The sequence below is a fragment of the Symphalangus syndactylus genome, chromosome 18 (genome assembly GCF_028878055.3).
Source record: "Symphalangus syndactylus isolate Jambi chromosome 18, NHGRI_mSymSyn1-v2.1_pri, whole genome shotgun sequence".
Classification (NCBI taxonomy): domain Eukaryota; kingdom Metazoa; phylum Chordata; class Mammalia; order Primates; family Hylobatidae; genus Symphalangus; species Symphalangus syndactylus.
Genome location: NC_072440.2, coordinates 85,055,880 through 85,065,583, shown reverse-complemented (window position 1 = coordinate 85,065,583; position 9,704 = coordinate 85,055,880). Strand labels below are relative to the sequence as shown.

Below are 9,704 nucleotides of genomic sequence, written 5' to 3'. Positions count from 1 at the left end.
AGTGCTGGGATTACAGGCGTGAGCCACTGCACCCAGCCCTCCCTCCCTCCCTCCCTACCTCCCTCCCTCCCTTCCTTCCTTCCTTCCTTCCTTTCCTTTCCTTTCCTTTCCTTTCTTTTTTCTTTGAGACGGAGTCTTGCTCTGTTGCCCAGGCTGGAGCCCAGGCGATTTCGGCTCACTGCAACCTCCCCCTCCCGGGTTCAAGCAATTCTCCTGCCTCAGCCTCCCGAGTAGCTGGGATTACAGGCGTGTGAACCACACCCAGCTAAATTTTTGTATTTTAGTAGAGACCGGGTTTCACCAAGTTGGCCAGGACGGTCTCCATCTCTTGACCTCATGATCTGCCTGCCTCTGCCTCCCGAAGTGCTGGGATTATAGGTGTGAGCCACCGCGCCTGGACTCTTTTTCCCTTTCTCTGTGGTGGGCTGCATATCTTTCTCACTGTACATCCACCTTTTTACTTTCTCCTTACTTATTTGATCTCCCCTGAGGTTCGAGAATGGGGGACAAGGGACATCAGGCTGGATTCTGCTGCAGGCAGAGGTCCCTGGAAGACAGCAGGGGCTGCTGTGGCAGATTCGCGATTCCTTCAGCCTGCCTTCTCCTAACTAGCTCTTGGAGGATGTGATGCAACTCAGGAACACCATGGCCCTTGCCTTCAGAGACCTCATGTCTAGCACAGGGACAGACGTGTGAGTAACCCATGGGAGGCAGGCTAGCATCAGGTGAGGGGTAGCCTTCCAAGTCCAACTGACGGCTTGGGTTTTCATCCCACCCCACCACTTAACGGATGTTTGACATTGGGCAAGTTATTTCACCTCCCAATATCTCAGTTCCCACATGTCTAAACTGAGTCTCTTTTTTTCTTAAAAGGTTGCTCTGAGAAATAAATAAGATCTTAGCACAGTGCCTGGCACACAGTAATCTATGAATATTGAACTGTTGGGAAACTAGCCAGGCTGTGGTTGTACCAATCAAACAGGGACCCATGGGCTCTGGGCCTGCGGGATTTGAAGTCTTCACGAATGAAAGGTGGAGACCTGAAGGATGGGCAGTACCTCCTGGCAGAGCTGGAGGAAGGTATTCTGGGGCGTGGAAAGGTAAATGTAAACGCAGAGTGGGAATCGGAGGCATATTTGGGGCATGGCAAATCGCGCCCTGTGGCTGGAAGCTCACGTTCATTGGCAAGGGGAGGAATGGCCTTTCAGGGATGTATGCAGGCAGCCTTCTGGCACAGACAAAGGAGGTTCAAGTCCTCTCCATGGACTTGAGCTCCAAAGCAGAAGTCACAGGTCCACCATAGGAACACTGTTGAGGTTAGGCATGGCCGGAAAGGAGCTCCATTCCCCCACTATCCTCCTGCCTTCTTCAGCATGGGCCTCCTCCCAAGGCTTGGCCACTCCCAGCATCCAGCACCCCCACCTCTCAGCCGGGTTGGGAGGCAGGCGGAGGCTTTTTGCGGGGGCTGTGCCTGGTGGGCGGTTTTCCCAGAGCAGGGAGCAAACAGGACTGAGTTGGCGCCAGCTTCCTCGGATGTAGACATTGCTGGCTGGATGACCAGCCAGAGCCAGCTAGCTTGAGTCCAAGACCTCCTCAGGCAGTGTGTTTCTGCTCTGTGGGCTGCAGCCCCATAGCCCAGTGGGGTGGCATGTCACAGAGGAAGGCCAGAGGGCCACCAGCCATGCCAGGGGTGGGGCATAGCCAGACTCAGGCCAAAGCACGGTTGCTGCCAGGCGCTGACAGGAAGAGGAGCCGCATCAGCAGGACAAGGCAGGACCCGTGGGAAGAAAGAAGCTGGAGCAACCAGAGATGGAGCAGAGCTACCCCTGGCCCTCGAGGGACCAGGGCTGGGGGCCTGGCTCTTGGCAGGGTAAGGAAATCCTGGACCTGCAGAGGGGTCCAGGGGAGGAAAGGGTTGGAGGGTGGGGAGATGCCACCTCTGATGGCACAGCCTCACTCAGTATTACCATTCCTGCCCAAGAGAGGGGACACTGGCCCCTTAGACTCCAAGGTGTCATGCTTTGGGTGGATGGGATAGATCAGAGCTGGTCTTTGAACCAGAGTGCAGCTCAGAGAGCTGCACTAACTCACTTCTCTTGAGGAAACTGAAGCCGGGAAGAGGGATGTGAATTTCCCAAGGTCACTGAGCAGCAGCCAGTGGTAGGACTGGGACTTCAGCCTGTGTGCTTTGACCCCTGGTTCTGTGTCTTTCCTCTTTCCCACAGCAGCCTCGTCATCTCAGGACCTGGCTAGGTCAAGGGTCAGCCCTCCCAAACAGGGTGTAGCTCTGAACTCCCCCTGGCCCCAGCGCACCCTGATAAGCAGGATTCAGACTGGGCATGGGACAGGACAAAGGCTCTGAGGAGGCATGAGTGGAGTAGTAGAGAGAACACAGGACTCTGGGTTCTGAGCCAAGCTCTGCCATCCTGCAGCCATCTGACCCCTGGCCAGGCCTTCCCTCAACTTTCTCAGCTGTGAAACGCAGCAGGGCTGAAGATGACATAGGTGGGCAGAGGCCCTCTGGTGCCTACTGCTAGACACCCTTCTACTCTGGTGGGAGACCTTGCACTCAAATGCTCTCAGAAGTCAGGGCAGTTGGGAGTCCCGGTCACCCGCACTCACTGGGGCCCTCTGTGCAGAGCGAGGCCAGTCCTGAGAACGCCGCGCGGGAGCGGAGCCGGGTCAGGACACTGCGCCAGGCCTTCTTGGCTTTGCAGGCTGCTCTGCCTGCCGTGCCGCCTGACACCAAGCTCTCCAAGTTGGACGTGCTGGTGCTCGCCGCCAGCTACATAGCCCACCTCACCCGCACACTCGGCCACGAGTTGCCTGGTCCTGCCTGGCCACCCTTCCTGCGTGGACTCCACTACTTGCACCCTCTCAAGGTAGGTCACAAGCCCTGGGACTTGAGAGGTGGATCGTAATGCCCAGGGCCTTGGAGAAAGGGATTGGAATGAGGGGGACATTGGACTTGGGCCCCCTGCCCTGTGTAGAACTGACATCGGAGCCAATTTCTCCTGCTGTCTCAGAGGGAGAGGAGCCAAGCCTGACCCTTGGGGCTGCGCTGACCCTGGGTTTCTCATGGGGGTGTGGCTGGAAATGGCTTCATGGGAATGCACCTCCTTGAAGAGGAGGGAAGGACTCTGGGGTTCTTAGAGTCACGGGGAAAAAAGGAGCAGGTTCCAAGTCTGGGGCCTGGGAAAAGAAATTGTACCAAGGAGAGTCCTAGATCCCCATGCAGCTTCAGCCCATTGTGCCTGCCTTGGTGCTTTCTAGGCTTCTGTTGCAGGAGAGATCTGCCCTCTAGGAGAACAACGGTCTGAGGGACCATCATTCTAGAAGCAATCAAGCTGGGGGAGTTAGCAGGGAGCAGTACAGGGAAGGCGCGCACCACTTGCCAGACTGCAATCTAGCTTTTCTCAACCTCAGTTTTATTACACATAAAATAGAAGCTAACATGAGCCTTACTTCTCTTCCAGAGTACAATGGAAAGTCTAATGAACATTAATCATCTTTGCAATAATAGCTAACAGTTGAGTGCTAAAGATAGGCCAGGAGCTGGGTTAAGTACGTTAGTGTATTTTTGTCTTTTAATCCATGCAAAAACCAAATGAGGATTACTTTACAGATGAGGAAACTGAAGCTTAGGGAGGTTATGAGACTGAAAGCGGTTTGAACTCAGGGGTGTCTGACTTCAGACCCTAAGCTCATAGCCACTAAACAGACTCCAGGGAGCTGGTTGAAGAGTGCACTGTGTTAAAAAGGAAGAGTCATCTTTGCCCTCTGAGGATAACATTGCAGTGGTATCAACTTTTTTATTTTATTATTTATTTATATATGTACTATTATTTTTTTGAGACAGAGTTTCACTCTGTTGCCCAGGCTGGAGTGCAGTGGCGCAATCTTGGCTCACTGCAACCTCCGCCTCCCGGTTCAAGTGATTCTCCTCCCTCAGCCTCCCGAGTAGGTGGGATTATAGGCATGCACCACCATGCCCGGCTAATTTTTCTATTTTTAGTAGAGACAGGGTTTCACCACTTTGGTCCGGTTGGTCTCAAACTCCCGACCTCAGGTGATCCACCTACTACGGCCTCCCAAAGTGCTGGGATTACAGGTGTGAGCCACCGCACCCGACTATTTATTTATTTACTTATTTTTGAGACAGGGTCTCACTGTCACCCATGCTGGAGTGCAGTAGCACAATCATAGCTTACTGTACCCTCAAACTCCTGGGCTCAAGGAATCGTCCCACCTCAGCTTCCCCAGTAGCTGGGACTACAAGCTCATGCCACCACACCTGGCTTTTTTTCTTTTTTTTCTTTTCTTTTTTTTTTGTAGAGAAGGGGTCTCACTTTGTTCCACAGGCTGGTCTCAAACTCTAAGCTCAAGTGATCCTCTCACCTCTCAACTTTATTTTTATGATACTTTTCACCACCTCTTTCCCCTAAATGTCATAGTTCTGAAATGTCTTAAAACTTATTTTTTTTCTTCAATGCAAATATAGCTAAAAATGTATAAATTTGAGACTAAGTGGGGGAATTCTGAAATGTCAGTGGTGGTGCAGGGTCCTGGGATGGTATAGTAGTTTCCTTCGCTGTAAAATAGTGACCAAGGCAAGGCCCTTGCTTGTAGTAGGTGATCAACAGCTATGCTGAAGAATGAACCAATGAGGGCCCTGTTAGGTCCAGCACTCCAGCACATCCACAGGGTGGGGCAGTTGGCCAGGAAGCAGCTCCCTCAGACCCCAGGTGGAGAGGTTGTGAAGAGGAGGGCGACTTCAGGGCAGTCAACCTGGTATATTCTGGGACTGCTCATGCTCCTGCTGGAAAGATGGGCAATCCTTGGAGGACCCAGCTTGGAGTTTTTCCTGGCTCTGCTGCTCTGCCCATTGCCCAGCCTCTGGCTGTTGCCAGCTCTGCCCAGGCCACCTGATCTTCTGTCCACCTCCCTCCCAACAGAGGGCTGCCCTTCTTGGGGCCCTCTCCCTCCTCAGATGGCTCCTCCTGTGTCTTTCATCCAGGCTCTGGGTGATCAGGAGAATGTGTGGAGCTGTACATGATGATGACCCTGATCAGAGCAGTGATGGCTGGGGAAGGTGTCAGGGAGGGATGCTGGAGAAAGCTGGGTTTTGGGTGTCAAGGATCCTGGACCACGAAGGGCTGCAATAGCAGCATTTCTCACTTCCCAATCTGTGTCTTGCAGAAGTGGCCGATGCGATCTCGTCTCTATGCTGGAGGCCTGGGGTACTCCGATCTTGACTCCACCACAGCCAGCACCCCCAGCCAAAGAACAAGAGATGCAGAGGTGGGGTCCCAAGTCCCTGGAGAGGCAGATGCTCTCCTTCCCGCCACGCCACTCTCACCAGCTCTTGGTGACAAATAATTATCACACTCGCCCTTTTCTCCTAGACTGTGACTCATGCTTAGGGACCTGGATTTTCTACCAGCCCCCAGATTCTCAGCCATCAGACTTGACTCAGACTCAGCTCCCAAGTTCCAGCATGCAGACCAAGAGAAGCAGTAGCACTTCTGTGACGGACAGTACCCAGAGGGGCAGAGGATGGAGAGCCTCCTCCTTGGTCCCCAGGAGGGGACTTCCCCATGGCTCTTCTGTGATAGCTACTGGGAAGTGGGAGAGAAAGAGGTATAATTGGGCTCAAAGTTGAGCTAGGGAACCACCCTAGCTTTCTTCCCCTAAGGTTTCTACAAACCATCTGCAGATAGCGAAGAGGCGGGTGCAGAAGGAGGGGCCTGGGATGGCACCAGCCCCAGGTGCTGATGGGAAAGGCAGGTGGCCAGATGGGCTCTTGGTACCTGCAAGTGTAAACAGATCTGAGCTGGGTCACACAGCCAGAGGGGAAACTGAAGAAGGGAATGTGCTTTCTAACTGCATCATGAGATGCTTACCTGATGTTAGAGAGATAGTGAGGAATTCAGGATTCCTGCCTCTGTAGTATGGGCCTTTCCAGAAGCTGCCCCTCACCACTACATTTTCTCTCTCAGCTCCTGCACTCTTCCACTCTTTCTTTTCTTTTCTTTTCTTCTTCTTTTTATGTAGAGATGGGGTCTTGATATGTTGCCCAGGCTGGCCTCAAATCCCTGGCCTCAAGTGATCCTCCCACCTCAGCCTCCTAAAGTGCTGGGATTACAGGCATGAGCCATCACACCCAACCCCACTGTTTTCTTGACACGAGTTATATCTACAGGTTAAGCCATACATCTTGCATTGCTTACATTCCAGTTTCCAGAGAAACTTTTAGATAGTCCCAGATGCCTAGTTTGAGATCTTAACCAGAAGCAATTCTACCTTAATTGAACCAAGCAGCAACTTATGGCCTTGCATGTGAAGGATATTGACAGAATCAATTACAGCCTTGAAGGACCTTAAGAGAAGATCAGGTATATAGGGGGTGATCATTACAGTCTTCTCTTTCCATTATGTTAGAAACCTGCCCTCAAGCAAAAATGAGATAGGCCTGCCTTCAACTGCTCAACCACTCAATTGGCTACTTGTAAAATTTGTGTTCGAGGCTTCCCTGGCTCTGGAGTTATTTCTTAGTCTATTAGCATCCTGGGGCCAGCTCTGCCTCATAGAGATCGTTTTTGGGGGCTTTCTCTAAGTCCTGCCATGGGGTGCCAGAAATGTGATATAGCTTCAGTGAAACTCATCTCTGGCCCTAAAGAAATAACTTGAGGACTAATCATAGAATCTACACACACTGAAAATAACTTTCCAGATCGGATATAGCCTCAAACCTGACACCTGAAGTCCAGAAAGGGAACAAATTACCTTTCGGTTAAATTTCAGCCCTTCAGAGTGGGAGGGGACAGGCATGACCAACTAGAGTCCCAACAAGGTTATCCTTAGACACACACCATTGTTGTCACCATGAATGTAAGTGAGCTCTGGGCAGGCTGGGAATGGTTGGGGTCTGGGTTCTGGCATGACAGGACCCTGTACCTCCACAGGGCTGGCCAGGGCAGAGCTGAAATAGGGCTGGGGGTGTGACTGAGCCAGTTGTGGTAGAGGTAGAAAAAGAGACACAGAACATCCCAGCCCCGAGCTGCCTGGGATGTGGGAGAACAGCTGGAATGTGGCCGGGAGCCATGAGGAGAAGGCCTCGGCCAAGGCTGAACTCGTAAATCTGCCTTGAACCAAGTCTCTGCAGAGGGACCCTGAAGAGCTTGTGCAGAGCTGATGTGGGCAGCTGGACAGGGCCAGGCAGGGGCAGAGGCCAGGTGTGGGAGGGCATGAGCACAGTGTTCTTCACAAGACCATAAAAGTCCAGCTAGAATGTACTATTTTTAAAGCCAAACAGCAGTATCTTCCTGGTTGAGTTCACGGGAGTGGTAGGAAGAGGAGCAGATACATTTCCTCCTCAGTTGGTGGCACACTGTTTTCCTGGGGATGAAGGGAAATTGGCTCGGGGTGTGTGTCGAGGTTCTCCGGATAGCATGGAGCTTCTCCTGATAATAGAGTAGGCTTTGGGTTGGAGCTTGCCCCATCCTGTCCTGCTCAGACTCAGGCCTTTGCCTAGTAACATTAGAGCCCTCAGGGGTGACTGCATGGCTCTGGTGTAGACAAGGAGGGCACAGGAAGGATGACGTAGGTGGGGGGCTGCAGGAGGCAGGTCCCATCACTACAAGTTTCTCAGGCTGTCTTGGGCCCTTTCAAGGCAAAGCTGTTCTCCTTTGTGCCCAGGACAGTCGTAGGGGGCGGGGCAGAGGCCATCTCCTCCAGCCACAGAGACCCAGCCCCGTCAGGCCAGCAAGCAAAGGGGCCTGGCAGGGGGCAGGGTGAGCCAAGGGAAGGCCCAGGGGATGGATGGGAATAACCAGAGGATGGACTGGGCCCTCTCTCCCTGACAAGCATGGTAATGCCCTTGAGACATGTCAGGACTTGGATGCCTGAATGAACCAGAACCAGGAGTAACCCCCTTTGTCTCTGCAGCGAGAAAGAAAAACACAGCCAGGCTCGGTGGCTCATGCCCGTAATCCCAGCACTTTGGGGGGCTGAGGCAGGCGGATCATGAGGTCAGGAGTTCGAGACCAGCCTCACCAACATGATGAAACCCCTACTCTACTAAAAATACAAAAATTAGCCAGATGTCATGGTGGGCACCTGTAATCCTAGCTACTTGGGAGTCTGAGGCAGGAGAATTGCTTGAACCCAGGAGGCAGAGGTTGCAGTGAGCTGAGATCGCGCCACTGCACTCCAGCCTGGGTGACAGAACAAGAATCCATCTCGGAAAAAAAAAAAAAGAAAGAAAGAAAAGAAAAGAAATAAAATATGGATGAAAACATTTGAGCATGGATGACAAATGACGCTAGGGTGGCCTGGCTCAGGAGTTGGAGGCTCAGCTGCTCCATAGGGGACTGGCCTGGCCCACTTGGTCCTCCTGCACCACCTGCCCCATCCCCAGGACTTGGGATTGGGATGGAGGTAGAGGTGGGGAACAAGACTTCCCTGCTGGCTCCCTCCACAGAGCATGTGCTTTCTGAGGAACAGGATGGCAGGGTGGAGGCTTAGATGGGGCTGTGGGGCTGGGTGTGGTGGCTGATGCCTGTAATCCCAGCACTTTGGGAGGCTGAGGGGGGCGGATCATCTGAGGTCAGGAGTTCAAGACCAGCCTGACCAACATGGTGAAACCCTGTCTCTACTAAAAATACGAAATTAGCTGGGTGTGGTGGCACATGCCTATAATTCCAGCTGCTCGGGAGGCTGAGGCACAAGAATCGCTTGATCCCAGGAGGTGGAGGTTGCAGTGAGCTGAGATTGTGCCATTGCACTGCAGCCTGGGCAACAAGAATAAAACTCTGTCTTAAAAAAAAAAAAAAAAAAAAAAAAAAAAAAAAAGATGGGGCTGTGGGAGAAGCAGAGCTGGCCCAGTGATTTCTCTTTTTTTTTTTTTTTTTTTTTTTTTTGTGACAGAGTCTTGCTCTGTCGCCCAGGCTGGAGTGCAGTGGCATGATCTCAGCTCACTGCAAGCTCTGCCTCCCATGTTCACACCATTCTCCTGCCTCAGCCTCCCGACTAGCTGGGACTACAGGCACCTGCCAACACGCCTGGCTAATTTTTTTTTTTTTTTTGTATTTTTAGTAGAGATGGGGTTTCACCGTGTTAGCCAGGATGGTCTCGATCTCCTGACCTCATGATCTGCCCACCACGGCCTCCCAAAGTGCTGGGATTACAGGCGTGAGCCACCGCGCCCGGCTGGCCCAGTGATTTCTAAGTAATACAGTGGACACTGGATTTTACCAAATTGGGAACTAGAGAAGTAGAGGATCTAGCCTTCTCTGAGATTCCTTTTCTCTTCCTCTGTGAGGAGCCTGGCTAGGGTGAGTCAGATGGCACTGTCCTCTCCCTTTTGTGGCATGAGCCCTAAACCCAGGGCCCCTAAAAGCTTATTCTATTCTAGATCAAGGTAGGCAAACTATGGCCAGTGGGCCAAACCCAGCCCCCCATGTATTTTTGTAAATAAAGCTTTATTGGAACACATCCACACCTATGTGTTTACGTGTTATTTATGGCTGCCTTCCTGATAGCACTGCAGAGTCAAATAGCTGCACTAGAGACTGAAAAGCCTAAAATATTTACTCTCTGTCCCTTAACAGAAGTTTGCTAACTCCTGCTCCAGCTCAGAGGTATTCAAAGTATGGTCTAGGAACCCTGGGGGTCTCTGAGGCCCTTAAGGTGGTCTAAGTAGC

General features: G+C 52.2%; 1 protein-coding gene across 5 annotated transcripts; it reads left to right on the top strand.

Annotated features, from left to right (window-relative positions):
• The first annotated feature begins 391 nt into the window (after positions 1 to 391).
• TCF23 (transcription factor 23) lies at positions 392 to 9,501 on the top strand. 5 transcript variants are annotated; one of them, XM_055252231.2, is made up of 5 exons: positions 392 to 692; positions 1,744 to 1,870; positions 2,640 to 2,882; positions 5,200 to 5,301; positions 5,444 to 8,830. In XM_055252231.2, the coding sequence occupies exons 1-5, from the start codon at positions 628 to 630 to the stop codon at positions 5,660 to 5,662; spliced, it is 756 nt and encodes a 251-aa protein (XP_055108206.1). In that variant the 5' UTR covers positions 392 to 627; the 3' UTR covers positions 5,663 to 8,830. The 5 variants fall into 5 exon arrangements, 4 of the variants coding, with proteins under 4 accessions (XP_055108206.1, XP_055108205.1, XP_055108209.1 ...); XR_008652409.2 differs by lacking the exon at positions 392 to 692 and having other exon boundaries at positions 1,263 to 1,870; positions 5,444 to 6,395; positions 6,805 to 8,830; XM_055252230.2 differs by lacking the exon at positions 392 to 692 and having other exon boundaries at positions 1,263 to 1,870.
• The last annotated feature ends 203 nt before the right edge of the window (positions 9,502 to 9,704 follow it).

Bases quoted from the DNA above. Each gene is read 5' to 3' on its own strand.
- TCF23 (XM_055252230.2), top strand. From the start codon at position 1,649: ATGTCACAGAGGAAGGCCAGAGGGCCACCAGCCATGCCAGGGGTGGGG. The intron at 2,883-5,199 runs GTAGGTCACAAG...TGTGTCTTGCAG, and splicing joins ACTACTTGCACCCTCTCAAG to AAGTGGCCGATGCGATCTCG. The intron at 5,302-5,443 runs GTGGGGTCCCAA...ATTTTCTACCAG, and splicing joins AAAGAACAAGAGATGCAGAG to CCCCCAGATTCTCAGCCATC.